The sequence below is a fragment of the Lottia gigantea genome, assembly GCF_000327385.1.
Source record: "Lottia gigantea unplaced genomic scaffold LOTGIsca_8, whole genome shotgun sequence".
In the NCBI taxonomy this organism is placed as follows: domain Eukaryota; kingdom Metazoa; phylum Mollusca; class Gastropoda; family Lottiidae; genus Lottia; species Lottia gigantea.
The window spans coordinates 4,163,772-4,190,069 of NW_008710662.1; the positions used below are offsets into that span (position 1 = coordinate 4,163,772).

At 32.7% G+C, this 26,298-nt stretch overlaps 3 protein-coding genes across 3 annotated transcripts; 2 read left to right on the forward strand and 1 right to left on the reverse strand.

Moving 5' to 3' along the window:
• Positions 1-878: 878 nt before the first annotated feature.
• LOTGIDRAFT_155552 (hypothetical protein) lies at positions 879-3,199 on the reverse strand (the record flags this gene model as incomplete). The annotated part of the gene is made up of 5 exons (XM_009067093.1): positions 879-1,043; positions 1,211-1,252; positions 1,845-1,970; positions 2,524-2,679; positions 3,059-3,199. The coding sequence occupies 5 exons, from the start codon at positions 3,197-3,199 to the stop codon at positions 879-881; spliced, it is 630 nt and encodes a 209-aa protein (XP_009065341.1).
• Positions 3,200-4,283: 1,084 nt separating this feature from the next.
• On the forward strand, positions 4,284-11,367 carry LOTGIDRAFT_184295 (hypothetical protein; the record flags this gene model as incomplete). The annotated part of the gene is made up of 14 exons (XM_009067094.1): positions 4,284-4,347; positions 5,454-5,546; positions 5,721-5,788; positions 6,077-6,166; positions 7,235-7,295; positions 7,459-7,549; positions 7,796-7,868; positions 7,967-8,057; positions 8,197-8,294; positions 8,603-8,679; positions 8,946-9,034; positions 9,334-9,392; positions 9,542-9,595; positions 10,997-11,367. The coding sequence occupies 14 exons, from the start codon at positions 4,284-4,286 to the stop codon at positions 11,081-11,083; spliced, it is 1,095 nt and encodes a 364-aa protein (XP_009065342.1). The 3' UTR covers positions 11,084-11,367.
• Positions 11,368-12,167: 800 nt separating this feature from the next.
• On the forward strand, positions 12,168-21,315 carry LOTGIDRAFT_229680 (hypothetical protein; the record flags this gene model as incomplete). Its single annotated transcript, XM_009067095.1, has 8 exons — positions 12,168-12,260; positions 12,688-12,790; positions 13,180-13,382; positions 13,764-17,228; positions 17,446-17,539; positions 18,164-18,213; positions 18,665-18,716; positions 19,940-21,315. The coding sequence occupies 7 exons, from the start codon at positions 12,168-12,170 to the stop codon at positions 18,707-18,709; spliced, it is 4,053 nt and encodes a 1,350-aa protein (XP_009065343.1). The 3' UTR covers positions 18,710-18,716; positions 19,940-21,315.
• Between the last annotated feature and the right edge of the window lie 4,983 nt (positions 21,316-26,298).

Genomic DNA, 26,298 nt, shown 5'->3' on the forward strand with positions numbered 1-26,298 from the left:
ATTGCTTTTTACCTTGCTGTATGGATTATATTGCATGTTACGGAGTTTTGATATGTATCGAATATGAAACCTGTAAATACTTTCAAAGAATCAACCAATTTAGCCACAGAAATTTGCAGAAATATCAGGCAGTATATTTAGGTAATGAAACTTTTCACTCCTTGGGCTATATGAACAAAAATTACTTAGTTTCAAAAAATAAACCTTTAATTTACTTTGATACAGATACTTTGTGTTCTCACAATTCCATTTCATACGTATAGTTATTTAATATTGTATGCTTTGCCTATGGTCGATGGTAGATAAGTTTTCTATTCAAGTATAAATAGCATGCCTTATCAGATATATTCTTATATTTATTTGGCTATTTGTCAATAAATCTTTGTAAAACTATCTCTTACTATTATTGAAACTATTCAAACAATCAAATTGTCTCCCTTAGTGCACAATAGTACCTATTCACACTATCAGCATACTATCATAAAAATGCCCTCACACTATAGTAATTACCAGATGCATATGGTTGTGAATAATGAAAGGTCATGAATACCGAATGCATGTAACAACTGTGAGTTACGTTCGCAACAAATGAGGCTATTCTCTTCGCAACCCTACGCAACTGGTGATTGCTATGGTGTGAAGTCCTTAAAGAATCCATACTCTCAAATATCAAAACAATTAATATGCTATCATAATTAGTCCTTTGATGTAACTGGTGAAACTCCATTTTGTTGATATTGTCAGCCTTTTTATTACTAAATCAAAAAATGTTGAATACGCACAGCATCTTAAACATCAGATCGTAAAATGTCAGGCAATGTAATTGCAACGCAAATTGAAAATCTATGACATTAGTTCTGTTTCAGCGATTAACTTTATCATGTCACTGTAGCATTTTTAGGTTGAAGAAAGTTTGGTGCGGGCACTTGAAATCCTTGCTTGGAAGGATAGAATATATAGGAAAGTAAAATTTCATCCACATTTTCTAAACTGGGATCATCAGCCATCTCTGGATCAATATAGAAAAATACTGGTAAATCAACCTAAAAATAAAGTTCAAAATTGATTTAAATCATATACTATTTGTAAGACACATAGAATCATATTCTCAAAAGTCAATCCGTTCAGTTTAACATCTACCCTATTCAAATAGTCAAACAATGTTTGTATAAAGCTTAATTACACCGTAGATATAAAAGATAATATTTACCTGTTCTTTTGGATTCAGTAATTGATCTTCAAAACAGAAGCACTGAAATACAGGAAAAGATGTTGATAAGACCTTTATTACCCTTTTGGGAATTCTTGTGTATCGCCGGGCTGACAAAATAAAAGGAACATGTAATACATAGTTTGGACATGCCGAACATATCAATCAAACAATATACAATACTAAAGTGAGACTAGAAGAAATATCACAGATTGATTTGGCGTTTGTTAAATAAATTAAATGGAATAAAGGAATATTTTGCTCTATCTGTACTGAGTTTTGGTACTAGATAACGTTGTCCTGAACGTAGTAAATTGAATTCTGAGAAAATGGTTTGGATTATCAACTATAGTTTGAGAGAGCATAAGAACAGATTCATCGTTTAGAATGTTGAGGTACACTTTATACCAATGATTTTACTTGAGATATTTACTATTCAGTGTATTTAAAATCATAAAACACCATGTATAAATGAGGAGTAGAAAAGTGAAACAATGTTCTAATTTACATTGAAAGAGCGTAGTTTTCAAAGGAAATACAAATGTTGCTGACATTTACTGTAAATTCTATCAGTGTTTGGAGTACCATTTTTGAGACACAAATACGATGAAAATCACAGAATTAAACCATTTACCTGAATTTTATTAAAATATGGTCCAGCTTCATAAGGTATGATATTATACGTTGATATGCCAACAACAGGTTTATCAGTAGAGTTTCTGGCTGTGAAAAAAGCAAGGGCTGTTTCTCCCGGTTTTACCTGTCAAAATATAATTAATAAGTTATCACTGTATCAAGGTAGATAACTCTGTAACATAAATAACATATTTTTTTTTCTCTGCACCCATCTTCAGATGTGATAAACAGATGTAATATTGCCTTGTTTAATGTTGCTTTTAGGGCTGGGTAAAATAATTGAAATAATCGATATCATAGTTAGGAATTTATAATCTTTTAATTACCGGTACGTATTTACCAGGTTCTCAATTGAAATATTTCGATTATTAATCCATTATTGATTGGTAGCTTTCAGAATATTTGCTACGACAAAAGCCAAATCTAACTTTGTCCCTGACTGTTGCCCTACTGCTCTGCACAATATGGATTTCCCCTGGTACGTTTCTAAAGTATATATGCATGAATGTGGATCATATGAGTCACAGAATGCACGTCACCACCAAATATCGTCCTCGACTTATCATAAACAACAACTGGCGATGTACACAAATCTTTTGTGCTGCAAAATGTGCAAATAGATACCATTCTTAGAAACAAATAATGATGAAGGCATGTCTTACAATTATTTAACTTACATTTACTTCAGCTTGTAGTGGTCTGAAATTCCATTGTAACCTACTGGATGCATCAGCTTCAAATCTAACTTTAATGACTCGATCTTCTACAGGTTTCATTGTAGCAACTTTCTTCTCATTAATTTCTTGTACATATACACCACCTAGTCCCATTTGCTTTTCACATAAAATAAAAATTAAAAGCTTAGAGAAGGTATTATCCAAAATTCTTCCAACTAAAGAATAAAAACTTTGACTAATTTTCTGTCTGTATAATATGAATTAAGGTAAGCTTATAAACACTGGCTGGAAAGCAGTTTTTCGCTGGTGAAAACATTTTTTATAAAACATATTTCCATTCTGATTATTGGCATGTAAGAAAGAAAGTTGAGGTAACTCCTTTTTGTTTTTTTAGCTTGCTTTGTGACCTCTTCAGAACTATTATTTACTAAATTATCAGCAACCATCAAGAGTAGTGGACAAGTACTGGACAAGTACACAAATAATACATCACTAGTTTATTTATGAAGGATGATCAGGAGATACATTTACTTACCTGACAAAATATTCTGTAAAGTGGAACACCAGCGTATGCTACACCCAACATAACTATGCCCAGAGATGACATATACAATAGTACAGATTGAGTATCTTTTTTGTTAGATTGTCCACTATTACTATTCTGAATATTTCTCATTATAGTTAATCTGTCAATTCGGACACAGTTGAACAGCTTAGATCTAAATAATGTTTCGCTGCCCTTTCTCAAGTGGTGAATTTGCTTCCCTTGACATCGTAACACAGATGTCAGTAAATTTCCAGTTATCACAGATCTGTGTGATAATAATTTGAAACCACTCAATAAATACATCTGAATAAATAGAAAAGTAAAATCAGCATTAATATGGATTGAGTCGATTGACATTATGCTATTCAAAGATCTGACAATCCTGAGTTATTAACCCTGAGCACAACAAATTTGTGTACCTTCATCAATCATAGGCCTAACCCTCATGCCTTATTATGGGGCCACTTATTAACTCATTTCAAATGTGATAAGGATTGCATAGCATTGATTGAATAGATTGATTGGGGTGGGTCTGCAAAACCTGTAGCAGATGGTTATGAATGTTTAGATGGTAGCGATTGACCGGTCTCGAAGAAACCATTGGATTGATTTGGCTCTAGGATCCATACCAATACCAACAATATAGTCAATAGGGACTACCATCCATGACCATGGCATACATGCATGGATTTCATGATGTAGTCACTCAGAAAGAATCAGGACTAAAAGTTCTCAATTTCGGTCTATATTATCAAAAGAAAACTGTTCTTCATACATTTTAACAAATGCAAACACAGTTTTGTTACATACAGTCAACAATTGGACATTCGCCTACCTGCCTACCTTTGAATCAAACATAAACTAACGAAGAGATACTTTCATAACAAAATGTCACATAATCGACCTTGACCTATGTTTTTTACGACATCAGTATTCAAGCTTATTCCCTGCGTATTTTTCTTTGAATTACACTGTACAACTCTTTGATTATCAGCATTAGACATGAATACCAATTTATAAAACGTTTGTTATCTATTTTAGAACCAAATTTAGGTTGTACATATTCTTTAAGCGTAAACAATAACCAACAACCATCAACAGGTCGCAATTCTCTCGTGTCATTTTCCTTTGACATTTTAGCAGTTTAGTACAACAATATTTGGGATTGAGTAGTAATAAGACAACAGATCTATAAAATACACAAAAACACAAAATGGGTATATTAGAAAAAATTGCCGAAATAGAAAGGGAGATTGGTAGGACTCAAAAAAATAAAGGTATGGTATGTGCCACATCCTCATTTTCTTTGACTTTACATCATACATGACAAAATGTAATATCTTAAAATTTCAAATGATTTTAGGGTCTAAATCATAACTGGTGAAAATATAGGCCCTGTTAAAGTGATACTACATCTTGGAATGAATATAAAATTGAAGTTCTCGAAAAGGTCAATATGAGTATATATTCATCAGTTAGCTTACCTGGTGTCATAAAGTTTCAACAGAATCCCTGTAATCTGTCCGAATGATTATCAGAGGCTGGAATAAAAAAAACAGATGTTTTGGTAGAGTCACGATTTGATATCAATAACTTATCATTAGTGCTGGGTAGCCTATTGCCAATTATGTCCTGATACACTATGTATCACAATATAAGAGTTGCAGTACGATATGGGCTAATAGATTTAATGTAAAAATTTATCTTCAAACTTTCAATAAGTTTTTCACTGCTGTATATTTGGAAATTGGGTATAATATTACTAGTAATTTAATGTCAATAGGCTCAGTGTTGCCACCTTCACATTCACAAATTGAACTTTTTATGCATTTTTGATGACTTTTTCTTATATAAGCTTATGTATACATGTTTGTCTGGTATCACTGGTAATTTCAAGCATTGATACATACCACGTGATACAATACATGTATTAGAACATGTATCACGATTCACTATATATCGATTTTACCAATATATTGTACCAGCACTAATCATCATGGCATCATTTACCCTCTGATACACAAAATATTACAATATATAATCTGCATGTGAACCAATAGAACATCATGATATATATAATAATTGATTAGTAAAGGTGGACCATTGTACTGGTTAGCAAATCCAAAATGTTTCTGAACAACATGCTGAACTTTGGCTTATTTCCAAATAAGTGAACTGGTGCTTGAGTGATATATGGTCATGTTTGTTTCATAGGAAGACCCCATTTAAATGATCTGAATAACTTGACAATTTACTTTGATCTTGTGTCAGCGTACCTTCTGCATATATGTGTAATCTTCTGTTTGTGACCACCAACTTACCTGCAAAGTTTTGATAGAACAGATATCAATGGCTGTATTTCTAATTTGGTCTTTTTATTTAGCTACCGAATACCATCTGGGATTATTGAAAGCTAAATTAGCCAGATATCGTCAACAATTACTTGAGCCATCATCAAAATCTTCTGCTAAGGCAAGTTTTCAAATTATTTTTAATTAAGGTGATATTGTACAAAAGGCTTATTTTGATTAACGGATTAACGGTATTATTGATGTTGCATGATCGGTAATGAATTGATATTGTGACATTAAGCAATTGATTGAATCAATAAGGTTTTATAAATGATAGTATAAATTTGTTTTCAAGGGAGAAGGATTTGATGTTATGAAGTCAGGTGATGCTCGGGTAGCTCTTATAGGATTTCCTTCAGTTGGCAAGGTATGATGGTTAATTTCTTACATAGAGGAATGATACAGATACTTTTTTTACTATGACTTAAATATTAGGGGGTGAAAGCTGACAACAGGCAGATTCTGTGAAACATTGGCACTGGCATAAGATTTATCCTTACCATGAGAAGGATTCAAAACCCCAGCATTTAGTAAGAATATGACCATTGCTTACAGACTTTTCATAATGATGAAAATGAATACCAGTACATTGGAATATGAAGATTTCAAGGTATGTACTAGCTATTAACTGTTCTAAAAATGGCTTTTTTTTCAGTCCACATTACTGAATACATTAACAGATACTCATAGTGAATGTGCTTCTTATGAATTTACGACTTTAACATGTATTCCTGGTGTAATAGAGGTATGTTGTTACTTTAAGTGTCTTATTAATATTTTGAAAGTCTTAACTCAGACCATTCAAGTGATCTGATTTAAGAATTAGTTGATCTCCAATGTCTTTGGATTTACACACATTCAATTTTACTCTCAATACCTAGCTACTTCTCTTTCAGTGTTTTATAAAAGTAATATTTGCATTTAAAATTACATTTTATGATTCTATTTTTATACGCCCACACGTAAGATGGGCGTATATTGTAATCCCCCCGTCCGTCGGTCCGTCCGTCCGTCCGTTCACATTTGGCTCGTGCTCACTCTACAGGCTACAGTTCTTTATGGATTTTTTGATTTTTATTTTGTATGTCAATGTTGTTATGAAGATGATCCCTATTGATTTTCGTGATGATCGGATAATTTTTCACCGAAATATCGTGTCTGACTTTTTTCTCTATTAGCTATATTGTGCAACTCGTGCTCACTCTACAGGCTACAATTTTTTACAGATTCTTTTGATTTTTATTTTGTGTGTCAATGTCATTATGAAGATGATCCCATATGATTTTCGTGATGATCGGATAATTTTTCACCGAAATATCGTGTCTGACTTGACGTTTTTCTCTATTAGCTATATTGTGCAACTCGTGCTCACTCTACAGGCTACAATTTTTTACAGTTTCTTTTGATTTTTATTTTGTATGTCTATGTCGTTATGAACATGATCCCTATTGATTTTCATGATGATCTATCGATTTTCATGATGATCTGATAATTTTTCACCGAAATATCGTGTCTGACCTGACGTTTTACTCTATTAGCTATATTGTGCAACTCGTGCTCACTCTACAGGCTACAATTGTTTACAGATTCTTTTGATTTTTATTTTGTATGTCAATGTCATTATGAAGATGATCCCTATCGATTTTCGCGATGATCGGATAATATTTCACCGAAATATCGTGTCTGACTTGACGTTTCACTCTATTAGCTATATTGTGCAACCCTGTAGTCACTAAAGACTGTTTAATCATTTCTGACAGCTGCCAGTGGGCGTATGTTATCTTGCCTGGCAAGCTATCTTTCTATTATTTAGTATAAAGGTGCCAATATACAGTTGTTAGATTTACCTGGCATTATAGAAGGAGCTGCACAAGGTATGATATTTGCTTCAAATACGTACATTATATGTTAGTGTTCACAGTTACGAACTTATAACAAGTATATCAAGTGGTTTATGCATCAAAGGATGATTATTCTCAGAATTTAGCATTGGTTTTCTTTAACCTTTTGGAATATTTATTTCAATATTTATTATAGGTAAAGGAAGAGGACGACAAGTTATTGCTGTAGCTAGAACTGCTGATTTAGTCATTATTATGTTAGATGCAACTAAAAAAGATGTACAAAGGTACATAGTTTTCATTGTCATTCTTTCCCTTTGCTGTCTGCTCAGATAAAAAGCATAAAATATGCATGTTAATTGAAATAGATAGTTTCTTTCACCATACAAAATGATAATGTCCAATAGTGAGCAGATTGTTCTTGTTACAGTGACAGTTTTCTGTGATCAGAATGATTATCTTGTGTCAACTAAAATAACAGATGGTTTTTCTACTGTTATCACAGAATTTATTTTATTTTTTGATAATTTTAGACAATTATTAGAAAAAGAATTAGAAGCTGTTGGTATAAGATTGAATAGTAAAAGACCAAATATATATTTCAAGGTATGTGATCAGTATTCGATTTGTTTTTGCTATATAGTGTAAAAAATAATTCAAATTATACCATTATTATGCAAAATTTGACTTATGTCTTATTTCAGCAAAAGAAAGGAGGAGGAATTTCTTTCAATTCAACAGTACCATTAACTAAGTGTAATGAAAGAATGGTACAACTTATTCTACATGATGCTAGTATCCTTTAATGACACTTTTTACGTTACAGCCAATATAGGTATACAGATGTCTAATGCACTACTGCCATACACACTGAAGTCTGAAATAAATCTATTATATTAATACACAAAAAAATTAGCCTTAACAACTTTTTAAGAAATATTCAATGCTGAAATATTATTTCGAGATGATTGTACTACAGAAGAATTTGTTGATGTATTATTAGGTAGTAGAGTGTATCTACCCTGTTTATATGTAAGTGAAATGTAATGTAATTCCACCACATTCATGACAGTCTTACAGCTACTATTCTAATAATAATATAATCATTTTTTAAACCAATTTCAAAAATTTCTATCTAAAAAAAAAGCAAGTGCTACATGGAGAATAAAGAGCCAAGAACACCTTTCTTCGTTCCCCTATAGGCAGTGTTTCCAGTGCATTCAGTGCCTTATTTTAAACAGTCACTTATTTCTGAATGGCTGAAACTGAGCTCTATCAGCTTATCAGACAACTCTCCTTTTAAAAAAATGAAATAAAGCTAAAGGACTTTATTTTTCTAGGTATATAATAAAATAGATCAGATATCAATAGAGGAAGTAGATAGATTAGCTCATCAACCCCATTCTGTTGTAGTCAGGTGAATATTTTATCTGCATAAAATTGCACTCTTGTTTTGAACGCTAGAACTACTTGACAAACAATCGCCACATATAAACCAAGATTGTTATAACTATACCATTCCAGGTGTTTTTATGAAGGGGAATTTAACTTAATGTTGAATGTCGTCAACATCAGACATGAACATGGTTTATGTTTTGTTCTTTGTATTTCAAAATGATGCAAAGGTATTTTATGATTTGATGTATGGCAATATAGAAATATATTAAATCATTCTTATTTCAGTTGTAACATGAAATTAAATCTGGATTATTTATTAGAAATGGTATGGGAACATTTAGATCTCATTCGAATATTTACCAAAAAACGTAGTGGTAAGTTGTGAATTGTCTTAACAATTGATGGTTGTCAAAAGGAAAACTTTGGGAAAAAGTGAAATTGCTTCCATGTTATATACTCTAGGTAGGTAATTAAAATGTGATATTGTTTAGTTGTCGTATTTGTAGAGACAAATGTTAAGATTGATTTTGCAGCTGCTGCAAGGGGCGTCAGCTGACATTTGAATCATTCTACAGATTGCATAATGTATTGCAATTATTACCTAGATGTGTCACCAATAAGTTTGTGAGTTTGAAACTGCATTTAACATTCAAAATATTTTATCAAATTATAGAGGCTCCTGACTTTGAAGATGGTTTGATTATGAGAAGAAATTGCACAGTAGAGCATGTAGTATGTATGAGTATTAATTATTATATTCTTTCTTGGCTGCTCCAAGTTCTGAAACTGAAATTCTGATTCGGTACTGTTAACCAATTACAAGTTAAGTTTAGAATAGTAAAATAAGGTAATTGAAATATAATCAATTTAATCTTTTTCAGGTTCACTCTATTCACAGATCATTAGTTGAACGATTTAAAGTTGCATTAGTATGGGTTAGTATATAATAAAGTTAATTTGTATGTAACATCTCAACAAGTATCATTTGGCCAGGAACAATGATAACTTTTGAGTAGAAATTGCCCAGATTATCAATTGGGGTGCTTTTTTGATCAACTTATTTGCACATTGTTTGAATTCCAGATATTCTAATGATACAAAATTGTGATATTAAATATGAATCGTTTTACCAATTTTGGACTCTAATGCTATATTAAGGTAGAGTTGGGCGATATGAGATTTTTTGTGTATAGCGATATAGACAATTTTTTATCACGATATGTTCAAAATTTCTAGAAATAAACTCTTTGTAATGTTATAAAGTATCCCGTTTATTGTTTCTGCTTATAAATATTTGAAAACTGGCGCATGAGGTCCAAGATCTAGGACACAATGTCAAATTTTGATATTGACATGACTAAGTAACCCAAGCAATTTGGCCAGGAAGCTGATGAGGATGGGTTATTCTAAATCAGACACGATTATATTTTTGTCTATCAAACTGAAGAGTACCTAGTGTTGTTTTCCTGTTGTTATGCATATAATGCACATTGTGATATCATTCCCTTATTAAATTCAACGAAAAAACGCAAGAGTGTGCTGTAACACGAAAAGAACACAACATGCACTCGAAGAACCAATACATTGTAGGAAGGAGATTTATGGGCTGAAAGAGGTTGAATACCAACCTTCACAAAATGTCACAAACGTGCCCTAGTGAGGTTCACCAAATTGCTAAAGGCTTATTTGCAATTCAATTGTAACTAAATAGCCCAGCGTCATAGAAAGTAATTGTCTTATGGCAAGCCTCTAAGGAGCTATGTTACATATTTTTATACGCCCACACGTAAGATGGGCGTATTTTGTAATGTCCGTCCGTCCGTCCGTCCGTCCGTCCGTTCACATTTGGCTCGTGCTCACTCTACAGGCTACAGTTCTTTATGGATTCTTTTGATTTTTATTTTGTATGTCAATGTTGTTATGAAGATGATCCCTATTGATATTCGTGATGATCGGATAATTCACTAAAGACTGTTTAATCATTTCTGACAGCTGCCAGTGGGCGTATGTTACCTTGCCTGGCAAGCTATCTTTAGTTTCTAAACAGTGATTTTGGTTTATTTTATGAAATATAATCCCTAAAGTGTTTTGAAACTGATCGGCATAAAATAACCGACTGAATTTAAGAATAAATTGATGAGGTTAAGCTCTGCTTAAATCTATTGATATCGTCTTTTTTACATCTGGTATCAGGAAATATCTTCACAATAACATAACAACGGTATACCGGTATAGGAAAAAAGCCTTATTGTATTGTCCTTTTATTTTTCTCATACCATTTTTGTTCAATAATATTGCCAACTCTATATTAAGCCCACATATTTGTGTTTTTTCAGGGAACAAGTGTTAAATACAATCCTCAACATTGTGGCTTACATCATAAGATGCATGATGAAGATGTTTTACAGATATTCAAAAAATAGAGTGCTTAGTACTTTCCTCAACTTATACGCAAAACATAAAGACTAAAGACTATCCTAAGTGAATTGTAGTTCCTGTTCTTTTCAAATGAAACATGTATCATTAAAAAAATACGTTTAACTAAAACTTTTTTTTATTAAAATGAAGCAAAAGATGTTATGTTCTACTTGGTTTTAGCTATACCCTCACCTGAATGAAAAAATAATGCCAGATACAGATATTGTCTTACTATACAAATTAAAATGATTTCTATTGTTTTCTTGAAAAATAAAATTCATCCATTTTCTATTTTTAATTTGCTATGTATTTAAACAATGTTATACTTTGGATTTCGAGTTTTATTAGTGAATGTTACGAATGTTATTGTTGTTTTATGCCCTTTTATGACCTTTTTGCTCTGACAAAGAAAAGACATTGCCTTGCATTGTGCCATGATGGAAATGTGTCCAGTTCAGTTTCTTAGCCTTTTTTAGTGAATAGTTTGTAGCACAACCAGATTTGACACTTTTATCCTTGCGACTTGTATTTAAGTGATAACTGTTGAGGAAGTCTAATATTCAACCATCTATTTAAATGTGACTCTAACCTTTCAGAGGGGGAAGTAAGATTATTTCAAATATAAAATCGACAAAACTTATATTTCCATGTGCCTGAAGATTTTTTTTAAGAGAAAACTGAGAAATGGCATACAGTTGAAAATTTTGTTTGCAGATTTTTGAAATGGAAGATGAAAATTCAGCAATAAGTTCCATGTTGCTGAACAAACCCATTTTTCCCTACCCTACTGTTCACTATTAGGCTACATCTTTAAAGTCATCATTATCGAACCATCTGCCAGACCGTCGGTGCTTCTGAAGTACCAGAAATAATTATTCTAATTAATGTTTTCAAAAGACTCGTTCAATTTTTGATTTAAATGGAAGAATTATATTATCACCACTGTAGAGGGAGTTTTTCGGATTATATAAATGCATTCAAATCACGTGATTGGCGGCCATGATGGTTTGCATGGCGGAGAATGAAAAATTTATTTTGGACCTTTTCTCCTAATTTCTTTCAATTGTTGACACTATTTACGTGCTTAAAATGTCCGGACCAGTCGAAAGATGGCTAGAAACATTTATGTGCAAACATTATGCCAACGTTTTTGATTCATTCGGGTTCAAAACTCTACAATCGGTGAGTAAGCTTCTGAGTCGTATTATTAGTAAAAACTATAAAGGGGAAATCCGGGGCATTTCTGCCCGAATGTTATTTCGAAATTAATAAAATACCTAAATATACAGTGATTATTTTAAACCTCCTTACGCAGATTATATAATTTCTATGCACCTTCATCTGTGAAATCGAACTTACTAATCTATTGACTGTATATTAGTATGGGTATGGTATTATTTCAATGTTTGTCAGAGAAATCGAAAAATGTCTTTGCATTGAAAAAAAAATAAGTTGTAAGCTACATCATAGATTTGTTGTCTGTGAAGCATCAATTTGAAATAATTGAACAATACCTTTACACTTGTTTGGACCATAGGTTTGAAGACAATAAATGTTATCATTATGATTTTACTGGACAAATTGTATTTTTATCATTTTCTACTTACAGGTATGTCAACTTCAACCACACCAACTACAAGCTATGGGTGTAGCTCAAAATCATTGTGACCTTATTTTAGAAAATGTGTGTGTTCTACGACAAACCATGTCAGGTAAAAGCATAATGTTACAGATCATAGATATAGAAGCCCACAATCACATCTTTCTATTTGGACATGGAGTATCAAATTACCCCGGTTCCACCTTGCAACTGATAATGATAGATATTTTTTGAATAAGCAGATACATTGGTGTGGTTAGTTTTTGAATTATACATAATTGTTACATACATAATAATGTTATGTGATGTTTCCCACATTCTTATGTCATGCTTATGGTTGTGTCACATTTACATTTGAATAATAATTGCTTAATGTAGATTGATATCAGAGATAAAATCCGAAGCAGAAATGTAGGATATAAAACCCCATTTTATTTCATTGCGAGATTTCATTCCTGTTACAATCATAAAATTAATAACAATGTTTTCTTTTTTTTCTAGTTGGAGTAGCAAAGCATTCAACTAATCAAAGTTATGGTGATAATCCTGTAAATCCTGCAAGCAGTGCTTTAAGATCTGTAGCCATGACTACAAATTATCCACAATCACATGGACCAAACCCTGCATTGCAAGATGATTACACTTATGGCTCAAATAGTAACCAGAATAATCCAAATTCAGTATATCCAAAACAGTATGAAGAGGTAATTGTCATTGTTGCATTCAATCAGAGCTTTTGTGGTTTCAACCAGATTTATTATTGCGTGTAAAATTCCTCATTAAATCTATCTGCCATCTGGCCACATCTCCTTAAATTTTAACCTGGATTATTGGAAATGCTGTGCTATTTTTGAACTGATTTTCAAAATATTGAAGATAAGATACTTGTTTCATATTTTATGATAATAATATCATAGGCTAAAAACGCTGTCAAGATTGATATTCTACAATGAATAAGCTTACATATATTATTTATATAATTATTTAATATATAGCGTAAAGAGAACTTTGTCTACCTCTTATTGTATAGTATAGACTTTGATGACTACACAGGAGTATGATGTCCTTTTTAACTCTCATTCCAGCCACAGTCTGACATGACTAGAAGAGGTTATGGCAGGTATTCAGAACAAAACCAAGCAATGGCAATGCAGCAACAGCAGCATCACCAACAGCAACAAATGTTCCCACCTGGTTCTAATTACATTCATCAACAGTATGGAAATCAACAATATTTCTCTTCCAATCAGCCAAATAGTGCTTACTATAACTCTGCCAATCCACAACATCATCAACAGCAACAACAGCAGCAACAGCAACAACAGCAGCAGCAACAGCAGCATCATTTCAGCAGACAACAAATGATTCACAATGTTAATCCACAAGCAGTTGCTGATAACATTTTACAAATGGCTTCATCTTACCCTTCAAGTCAAACAGTTCAGGTCCCTTTGAATAAAAATAGAGCAGCTCCATATCATGTTCCACAACCTTCACATAACTACAACATACCAAATCAAACCAGTCAGAATATGATGTCCATGAACCAACAAAGAATTTATTCAAATGCCATGAATGCTGGTCCTCAACAGCAGGCTACTCGAACATCTCCTATCAGTCCTATGCCATTACAGAGTCCAGTATCTCATCATAGCAGTCAGAGTGTACCTAGTCCGTCATCAATTCATAGTCCATTGAGATCACCAGCTCAATCACCTGGTGGTGGAATGAGGTCACCATGTGGTGTTCAACCAATGGCTTCTCCACATCAACCAATGAGGTCACCTAGCCATGGCCATGGTCATCATTCTCAGCAGCAACAGCCAGTCAATTCATCGCCTCAGAGGATGTCTAACATGAGGTCACCAGTACAAACTCATTACTCACCAAACCATGGGAGTAGTCATACAACTTCTCCTTATCACACACCTAATATAGGAGTTCAGAGTCCGACAAACCACTATAGTCCACCTGCACCACCAGCACCACCTGTATCCTATATTAATACTGAATCAACTAAAGACAAGGTCTCATATTCTCAATCTGATCCTGTCAACCCTCTTCAATCTTTACAAAAACTCGTCATGCTTCCTGAAAGTCGGGTTGTTGATCCGAAGAGTGTTGTGAATGATGCTTGTTCGTCTTCGCCCCAAGTTAATGACAATTCAAAAAACTGTGATAGCTCTGCAGAATGGCTTAATAAGGATTGCAGCTGTTCTGCGGGAAGCACTAATCAAAGCAGTCCAGCAGAAACCCGCCCATTAAGTTCTTGTTTAAATGGTAAAAATTGTGATGAGACAAAGAACAGTGACATTGTGTCTGAAAATGTTTCTCCAGTTAATGAAGGAACAATGTTAGAATCAAAAACTGCTGATAAAACAATAATTGTTAGGAAGAACACTCCAAACACACTTCCAAATGGTGTTGCAGAGGATCATTTAAAAACATCAATAGAAACCAAACAAAAATTGTCCCCACCAAAGAAAATGTTGCTGAATGCTTATAACGAGTCATTACAGGATAAGGTAGAGGAAAAAGTTAATGATTTTGAAGACAGTAAAATTATTGATAAACAAGATCAGAATATTAAAGACAATTCTAGTTGTGACAAAATAATACCGAAACAATCTGACCATGAAACAAGTGCAAAAACAAACTGCCCTCATGATCTTTTGACAACAAATTCAACTGTTCTGGAAACTTCAGCTCATAAATTAGATGACAAAGTGATAGGGGACTGTATAGTAAAAAGTTCAATAGAATCACCTGTAGATGAGGTTGGCAATCAAAAGCCCTCTGATCCATCTGCAGACAGTTCAGTAAAAACTTTGTCAGGAGATAAACTAAATAAAGTGACAACAGATTCTGAATTGGAATGCTCAATGGAGCCTTCTGTAGATAAGTTAGATAGTAATGTGTTAGATAGTAATGTACCATCCGATTCCAAAAATGATCTTTGTGGAGGACCTTCAGTAGATGGTGCTTCAAAATTACTAGAAAATAATTCTAGTGTGAAACAATCTGATAGTGAATCAATTGTAAATGATCAAAAAGTAACCAACCCTGTTAAATCACCTGTTGATACTAAGAGTGAAGAAAGTGAAGAAGAGTTACATGTGCGTAAAGATACTGTGAACACATATTCTCGTGTTAGATTAACCACCTCAAGTAGTAGTGTAGAGAAAATGAGAAATAATTCTGATAATGAAAACAATGAGAATGCTAAGATTGTTTGTGATGATAGTGACGATGAAGATTTTAGTTTCACTATTGAAGAAGAGGAAAGTGAAGGATCATCTGAAGTTCATTCAGAGGTTGAGGAGAATTACCATCTGGAAGAAGATGACTTATTGAATGATGAAGAAGATATTAATGAATTACGTAATAAACTTAATGCTTTTTCACAGTCCACTGTAGAAACTCAATCTAAAGTTGGAATGAAAACTGAATTCAAAACTGAGAGTAATGTTCCTTCAGATTTGGATTCAGTAAGTAAAGTGTTATCACCCAATCGAAATGGCAAGCAAAACCCACGAAATACACCACCTATTTTAAAACGTGAAGGAGTTCCTTCGCAAAGTTCTACACCTTTGATTGTTAAAGATGAAAACTTTAAAAGGAAGCGAAATTCTGCTGAAAGTATTATAACTGTAAAGAAACCAAAAGTAGATAGTGAAAGTGAACCAGAAGTGGTTGAAATTACTGATTCAAGTGATGATGAAAAACCTTTAATAGATTTAAAACTTCCTTCAACCTCTACACCAACTTTAAAACATCAAATTAAAAAATCCAACTCTCCTATTAAAAATTCTGACATTTCATTAATTCTGAAGTCTGAGCCAATTACAAGCTCTTCAAATAAAAAAACAAACAAGTCTAAATCAATGACAAACTCTTTTAGAAACAGTAAATGTAAAAAGTCAGGAAAGAATCATAAAAAGAAAAACCCAACTCCAGACAGCAAGGAACATTTTAAAGACATGAATTTTGGGAAAACATTAAGTCTTTTGAAAAATAAGAAGAAAAGTGAACACAGTCAGAATGTTAGTCCATTTGTTAGACTTGTAGGTAGTAAGAGTGAACCTTTTTCTGTAACTGTATATAACGTACACCCTAATGAAGAGGAAGATATGAAACAGAAGAAAAATAAAGGTCCTGTTTCTTCAACTATTCAAATATCTAATTTGCCTTCAGATAAGTCCATTATGTTACCCCATTCACAAACTATAAATGAAGGCAATTGGGTTTGTGCATTGTGTGGTAAACGTAGTAGTTATAAGTTTCTAGGTGATTTATTTGGACCTTATTACATTGACTGTCATATTCCATTAGTGAAAAAACAAGTAGAAGGCGATAATAAAGCTAAAATACCAAAAATTGTTCCTGAGAGAAAACGTCGAAAATCTAAAGACAGACATTCTTTAGACTCTGATACTAAACCTAATGAAGTGTGGGTGCATGAAAATTGTACCTTGTGGTCTGATGGAGTATTTCTTGTTGGATCAAAAATCTATGGTCTGGAAGAAGCAATCAAAGTAGCATCATCTTCCGTAAGTTGAGTATTGATGCCTCTAATGTTTATAACTTATTGATAAAAATTCGAGTTTTTATCTGATTTTGATAAAACTCAGTTTGATTGCTTGTTTAAAGATGATTACAGTTAGTAGTCTGTTATGCATTTCGAAAAAAAGGAGTAATGTTTTTGTTAGTTTTCATACATCTTTCCTGTCATGTACATTTGCCTTATTATATCCTTTGTTTATGTAGGTATGTTCCATATGTAAAGAAAATGGTGCCATGATTGGTTGTTTACACAAGGGTTGTGAACAGAAATTTCACTTTATGTGTGCTGCTGAATCAAGTAAGTTGAAATTGATTACAAAAATATTTGTACTTGTTTCAGGAGCCTCCAGATCTGATTTTGTTATCACCATACCATTTCTCAACATTTATTCTTGACACCCATTACAGTTTGTTCATTCACACTATCGTCTAAGGGCATGAGCATTGATTTTAACAGTGAATTAAAAGGTTTTTTGAAAAATGAAATGAAATGTGGGGCGTATATTGCCGTCACCTCATTCTTGAAAACGCTTTCCAATTTTAGCTCTTAAACATTAAAAGACATGATTCTTCCAGGATTTTGACAAAACTTGGTTTTATTATTCAGTATTGCCCCAAAGAGTTCAAAAGAAATGTATAACTGAAGGTTGATAATTTCACACTGGAATTTTACTGTACTCCCAAATATTTTTATTCAAAATCAAAGCTACCAGTGGACGTATATTACTTTGCCTGGCAAGCTATCTTTTAAATGATAAGCTGTGTATATTTGAAATTTTTTTAGGGGGTTCACAATAATAGAGTTACTACCGGTATCAAACTGGTTAATTTAAAGGAAACAATTAGCAGGGCCTGGTATTTGAAAATTTCAAGTCTTGTGTTTAGTTTGTTTCAGGCTTTCATTTAGTCATTTTATTTCCAGAATGTTACTTAGATGAAGATAATTTTTCTTTATTATGTGTTCAACACAAGGTAGGTCAATATTTGTATGTTATATAATTGTTATGTATGATTGAAAATTAGATATACTACCTCAGTCAAAGATACTAAATTTATCATCAGCTCAAAACTATCATTTTCATTTTTAAAAAATCTATGATTCCATAATATTGATGTCACCAAAAATTCCGCCAAAAATTAAAATGTTTAGTTTCGTTGTATGAAATCTGTGATCTCTAAAATAAACAAAACTGATTAGCGCAAATTTATATTAACTGTTGTGGCGGTCGGGATTTAAAACCCACCCATCACTGTATTTTTTTACTGGTGTTTTGCCAGTTATGTCTGACATCACTTTTACTATTTATGAGCAAGGTTAATGTTCTCAGTAATTTATTTTGGATTCAATTTTGTACTTTAAAGATGATATTATTATTATTATTATTACGTTTAAACACAATAAAAAGGAATATATTATTTTAAGGGTAAAAGAAAGAAAGATTTAGATAGTTCTAAAAGTAAAACCTGACAGTAAGGTAAGTAATGTAAGACATCTACACTAAATTTCTCTAATCTCCTTGGATGTGTTATCACAGGAAATATGGTCACAGGCAAATTAGTTTTATAACAATATAACTTGTGACCAATTTTCAGATGATACCAGAAGTTCCTTAGATACAGACATAAATTCGAAAAAAATAAAAATAAACTGTACAGTGGTGTAACCTATTTTCGTGGATGTAAGGATTCAACACCAAATTTCGTCAAAGTTAAAAAAAACTAAAAAAAAATTTTTATGTCTTAGATGTTTCCTCAGATATTCTACAAAATAATTAAAATTGGTTTGTTTCGATTTTCTTTATGAATTCTTCACTTTGACCCATATTTCATGAGCAACCAACTCGGCAACGGCGGCAGAATGCGTCACCTATTTTCGTGTACAATGTTTGAACTATAAATAAGTCTAGAAAAACACGTTATATGGATACCGGGTGGTATAATTAACTTTTCTTAGTATTTATCTTTAATATCAATTCATTATAACTAGTGACAATTCCTTCAAAGAACCACGATTTAAGAAAAAAATAGTGACTGACAAAATAAGATACGTAGCGTGATTTATTGCTAAAAGTCACTGAAACAACATAAGAATATGGTCCTCTTTGTGTTCCATAGAAATTTTCTGCTGACACGGAATCCGCTAGTTGATCACGTGACTTCATTCGTTGGACTACATTCTAGCAGATGACACTTGGAATTCCGATTACCGCTTGGGATTATAAGGAAATTCGGCCGACAAAAAATTGTGACGTTTGGTAATAAGTGAAATCCGCCATTTTGTATTTGTCAAAGTATACATTAATACATTTTACATTGCTTGAAGCTACTGGATTCATTCTACTATCTGATATTGTAGAGAAAACCCATGTTTATCAAAACAAACTAATGCGGAGGTCGCGCAAGGTCGCTCATGTAAATTATTAATCGTTTCCGGAAATCCACGAAATTAGGTTACTTGACTGTATATATATATAGACATAACAAACATTATTGAAGTTTATGAGTTTATAATGACTTTTGGGCAATATCATATTCTTTGGTAAATATTCAGTCTTTGCTCATGATCCACCTTGAATTTGAATTTTATGCCAGAAAGTGCAAAACTTGAAATTTCTGTTAAAAGTTTCAATGTTGTTAAATTGTTAAAGTGTGACACATTTACAACATAGCTAAAAAAAAATTGTTTTATCTGTTTTAGACATGGAAGAGAAAGTTATTTCATGTGCTTGAAGTCTGTGGTGTAGAGAGTACTAAATGTTGGTAGAAGAGTTTGGAATTCATAATTGTTAATTGAAACATAACTTTTTTTTAGTTTGTATTCAGTTTACAGTTTTCTAACAACATTATTGGTGAACCAAGTACATCACATGTTATTTTAAACTGATGTTTTACCACATATACTGAATTCATATGATGATAATAAACAACACTAACATACTTTAAAGTTAAATTAAAGGGATTGTAAAGGTGTTTTCTATTGGAGGCACTGATAGCATAAAATTTAATCATTCCAATTTTAAGACAGACATATGTGGTTTGTGCAATTCCACAAATTTTTTGATGATGTCATTAATCACAAAATGTGCCTTATCACATTAGGCCCTTCGTGATTATTAACCACAAATACCTGTTTGAAAATAGGTATGGTGCAAATTGATGCTATCAGTGTCGATACACATAAAAAATTGAGAAGATCTCCTTACAATCCCTGTAAGTACAATTAATAGAGACAATGTCTTGTGTTGTGTATGGTGTGGGATTAACAATAAAAAAGAAAATAGCAAAGTGAATACATGTTGAACAGCTTCAGATATGATGCAGACACGATTTTCTTATATTTCGGATAATCCAGTGCCATATATCGGCTGTATCAAACAATCTTTATTGTTATGATTTCTTGATTGTTCTTCTTACTAATGGAATTAATATTTTCGATCGATGAAAGGCAAATGGTGATGCATTTTCAATCAAACACTATAAACCACTATAAACATGGCAATTTGTGTACTTTATTATTGGTTATCTGGATTAATACTATATTTTTACAACTTAAGGCGTGTCTTTTCAACTTTTTAACATTAAAGCAAAATGTGAAGACTTCTAAAAACATTGTGCTGCTTATTTTAAGACTTAAAACTCTCCCAATTAGTTGTAAAGATAAAGAATTAGTCTATTGTATTCTCTATTAATTTAACGTTAGTTTCAATATTTGATTGTTTGTGAAAATACAATTCAACACCAATAGTTTTTATACAGATTCTAACATTTCTGTTGAAATATGTGTGGAATTAAAGTTTCACTTTGTTAATGTGCTTGTTCTAGTTTGAATCTGTTTTAAACTTTAAATTAGCAGTTATACAATTTTATATTCGGCAGAATAAATCTTTTGATGAAAATTTACATGCAGCTGAATACTTTGCTAACTTTGCTTTCTTTCAGTTCCCTCCCTTCAAGAACTATTGATATCACTGTCTCTGTATGCCCTAAAATCAAATGAGTTCTCACATGGAATTCAGTTATATCATGATGCTAAAGTCCTAATGCAAGCAGGAAATTGCAAAAGGATTCAATGAAAGAATGAAATAACATAAAGCATGTGTACGGAAGAATGGCTTATACGCTGCTAAAAGCATGGCTTTAAAAGGTAACTGTTGTCTGTACAGAGTAATATCAAAGTTACCTCCCATTAACAATAAGTGGATCTTTGATGACCACTTTTCTTGATCGATTTGCCCAAGTAATTTTGCTTGCGCATATTTCGTGAAATTTGTTCATCAAATTGAAATTTATTACCCTGATCAGCGTATATTGTCAACATCCAATTCAAAATCGATTATCCCCAATCGTCGAATCACCTTGTTATGGGCTTCCATGATTAAATTGGATAGTCAGATGTTTGAAATGTGGAAGATGATTGTTTTATATAAATTAATCATATCTTCAATTTAAATTAATGAACGATTTCTTGCTGTGTAAGCTTATATTGGAAAATGTTGTTTCAAATATTATAATTCATTCACTCACAATATCTTTTGCGATCCCATCTATTTCGGAAAGTAAACCATCTGTGTGAAAAATGCCCCTCGTCTGAATGTGCCTAAAACACTGTGCCTGAAAGCCTTTTGCCGAATATTATTGTGCCTAAAAAGTGTATGCCTTAATGAATATGTGATAAATTGAAGGTGTGCCTAAATCACTGTCTATAAAACACTAGCTGTGCCTATATGAAAGTACATTCAATCGGGCAGCGACCGAAAAATCCTCGGGCATAGAAGTAGTATACGCCTATTTTCGGGTGATGCTCTCGCAGTCGTGCTTCGCCTGAGATCTCAAGCCTTTAAAATTTTCAGGCAAACCACAATGCCCACCCAACGCCTAGACCTATGGCTAATATATCGATTGCTAAGTACCACTGCACTATGCCTAAGCTGATCAGTGTAGCCTGTGCCCTAGACCTATTTTAACGGACATCTATACTATGCCATAGAAGATGCATGTGCCTTTGGTCTAGCAGTTATAAAAAGTTAACAGAAAATAATCCAAATAAAATAAAAAAAAATGTATTTCTATTGTACGCGCCAGAGTTAGAAAGATAACTCTATCATCTCATAAGACGCAATACATCCATATAAGGAATATAATTATAGGGAAATCTAGACAAATCAACAGGAAACCCTGGCTCACCTATAATGACGTCATTCTTAAGTTCATCCTTGCGCATTCCTTAGTCGATTATGAATCATTGACATGTTAATTTTTTCGTATGATTTGAGCAGCATTATTTCAATGAATTTATTACCAAAAATTATTGACCCAAATTTATTATCAAATAAGCCCACAAGTTAGTTCCGATTAGAAAGTATTTGAGAATGAATAGGGCGTGCCATTTGGCTCCAAAATGTCACGTGATCGAATCAACCAATTATCAGTTGGCTCTGTGTGTAATATTGAGGACAGTGAATAAACTGCATGCTGTCAACACAATAACTTATAAACAAGTGATTTAAAGTGTATGATCGAGTTATAATGCTATCCTCATCGGTTCCAGAAAGTGTCTAGAGAGTTTTAAGTTTCTTAGATGTTGTGAATTATTATTTTTTGAGTGAATATACATAGACTATTGTAGATTTTCGCGGGCCGGTTTTACCTTTAAAACCAAAATGGCGGAAGATCATTTAGTGGGGCTATCTGCCCAAGAATTAAGATATCTTACTGTAGATAGAAGCCTAGTGAACGACCCTTCAGTTCAAGCGGAATGGGCGGGAAGGAAATTGATTTGGGTGCCAGACGAGCAAAATGGATTTGTTATGGCCAGCATCAAAGGGGAGCGAGGAGATCAACTGGAAGTTATCGTGGATGAAACTGGTCAAAAGAGGACAGTCCACCGAGATGATGTCCAAAAAATGAACCCTCCAAAGTTTAGCAAAGTAGAGGATATGGCTGAATTGACTTGTTTGAATGAAGCTTCAGTTTTACATAATTTAAAAGACAGATATTATTCAGGATTAATTTATGTAAGTGAGAAATACTCACCTGGTAACAATTTGAAAAATTAATTTTTTGTTTGACTTGTGTCATGGCACACTGCACTGACACTGTCGACATTGCAGTCCTTTGCAGATTAGGATTACCTAAGGCCTGGTCTTTGCCCATTGATTACTGTCTGCTGCCTTTTGCTTCTAAAAGATAGTTAACTTTATTTGGCCTAGCCAGAATGTGAAGACGAGTGGAAGAAAAACCATATCTGTAATGATTCATGGATATAAGATAGGCCTCTATATTGTGGGGTGGCTGTGTCATGGTCATAAAGCCTCAAAACTTCACTTAAAACAGCACTTGCCTGGTCAAGAAGCAATAGCAAAAGTTTTGGTGATGACTTTTATAAATTTGGGCTTGGGAAATGGGAATACATTCAATATGTTCAGTTGCTTGTCCTAGTTTCGTAGTCTGTCTGAAATTAAAAAAAAAAATCTTTCTTTAGCAATTAAGTTCTAAATTGGATTAGGAAAATATCAGTATCATACAGTAGTTTAGCCGTAACTTTATGATAATTCTTATAATTAAGATTGAAGTTTTAGATCGTTTGTTACCTGTAAAAGTGATCGTTGATGAACTAATTAAGGAGGAGTATCTTGGGTTAGGAATATATATCTGTATTGTTTTCTGTAGTTGTACAAGTTGTTTGAGGATGTATCAGAAAATTTGAAGTTGGGAAATTGTATCATTGACAAGATGAAAACTTCAAATTTTCTGACTTATAATATCTATAAATTTATTTGTTTAAAGAGAAAGTCTAACTCTCAAAGTTGCCAAAGTTTTGCAGTTTAAGATTGTATTTTTAAACTTTATCTCTAGATATTGGTTATCATATTAAAGTTACTTTAGGAGTTATTTAGTTAATCCTACTATTGCTTTTCCTTTCTTTACAGACCTATTCTGGCTTATTCTGTGTTGTCATCAACCCCTATAAAAGATTGCCAATTTACCAAGAAAAAGTTATTGAACTGTATAAGGGGAAAAAACGTCATGAAGTTCCTCCACATGTTTATGCCATTGCTGATACTGCTTACAGATCTATGTTGCAAGGTAGGTTGTGTTTGATGTTAAAAATGATCAACATTTATAAACAAAATATTATAGATCTAACAGAAATAATAAATTTTTATGTAGGCTTGCGATCTTTTAGAAAGTACAATCTATTTTGATAGAAAGCCTGTTACACCAGTTGAAGAGATCATTGAAGCAGTAAACTACAATACTTTGTTAATGACCTTTCTATTGACTTAAACCAGACTTTAGCAAGACCATGTCACATTCTCTATTGTATTCTTCTCTATAGTTGACAGTTGACAAGACTAACTACTATCAACTACCATTTACATCATAAATATCTTATAAAAGGTCAAAAATACAACCTTATCAATACTTTTTTTTTTACTTCTCAGCTTAAACAGCAGATTTGGCTTATGAGCTTGCTTTTCAAATTGACCATTTCTGCAATTTAGGAGTTCACAACCCTTTAAGTAATTCATAATTTTGGGGGGTTGCAGCATAGACTCAGTTTTGTTTTGTGCAAACTTATAACAATCCCTTAACAAGGTTTTGGGTGCTACAAGGGATTGGTGGCCTCAATTGAACTTTATGACTATTGTAAATAAAATTGCACTAAAAAAGGACAAGGATTTTGCTACCAATTTTAACCAATACTAAATCTTATCCAATACTGGTACCAAACTCTGAAGAAATATAGAGTGATGTTTTACACCTGGTTGTGGATGTTATTTCATTCATGACTAAGTATGTTATGTGAAAGTATTTTAATCAGTAAGGTTGTATGTGTAGTGTAACTATCTGGTAAAGATATTTTCACCATGTAATCCTCTCTAATTATCAAGTCTAGTCTCGACTGGTATAATAAACATTCACCAGATGTTTTTGAATATTTTTTTCTCATGCAATCAATGCACCTCTGACAGAACATTAAGGAAGACTTACATTTCCTATCGAAGGAATGTTCTACACTACACAACTTTTGTTCATAAGCATTCTATGTTATGGACATGGTTTTAGTGCCAGTAACTGTTGTGGGTCTGAAAAGTCGCTTTATTAGTAAAGGTGTAAATGGGGTCATGCTGATCTTGACAGTTAAGGGTCATTAATCTATACATAAAATAATAGTTCTGAATACAGGTTGAACTTTGCCCATAGTAATAAATTATGTATGGTTGAATACCCAAATAAATGTATTACGTTATATACATTTACATTTAACTATTTCATGGCAAATAAACAATCTAGATTTTATTACTTTATTGTTGTAATATTAAATTCTTATCATCTAGCTACTTGACTTCCTTTCCCTCTTAAACTACTTTATGAATATATTGCACCACTGACAGGAAATTCTTTACAATAATTATAATTTGAAAAATTCCCATACTTACTTGGTTCATAAAGGTGATATTTTATACAATATTTTTGGCAATGATTTAGTGTTCAAATTATGCACTTGGTAATTCTTGGTATATTATGTTAAGTTAAAATAGCTATGAGACTGTTGTATTAAGTTTTCAATACCGGTACAACATTTTAATCATTTTCAACACTAGAATCCACTGATGTCTGATACTGATTTGGCTTTCCAATGACCAAGATCTGAATCAAGAGTATTACAGTCCCTGGCTTTAAAATGCAACTATGAAGTCTTTCATGTCAAAATCTAGCACATTTCCTCATTTCATCTATCTTCCTGGTCTTAAGAGAGGATATTATTAATGTTGTACACCCGAGACACAAAGGACTAAGTGTTAATGTTCAACTTTCTCTGCCCTGCAGCCATTTACATGAATACTGATACTCGGATACTGTAAATCAGTCAGTATTAAGACCACCACCTGTTATTATTGTCTAGAGACTCTCAGACCTTACTCTCTATCATGTTGTTCCAATCATTGACTAAAAATATCTGTTACTGATTTACTCTGTCACGATCCTTGTGTAGTACTGCTTCTTTCTTTAGCATCAAAAAGTTGACCTACTCATTCATTTTACTCATAG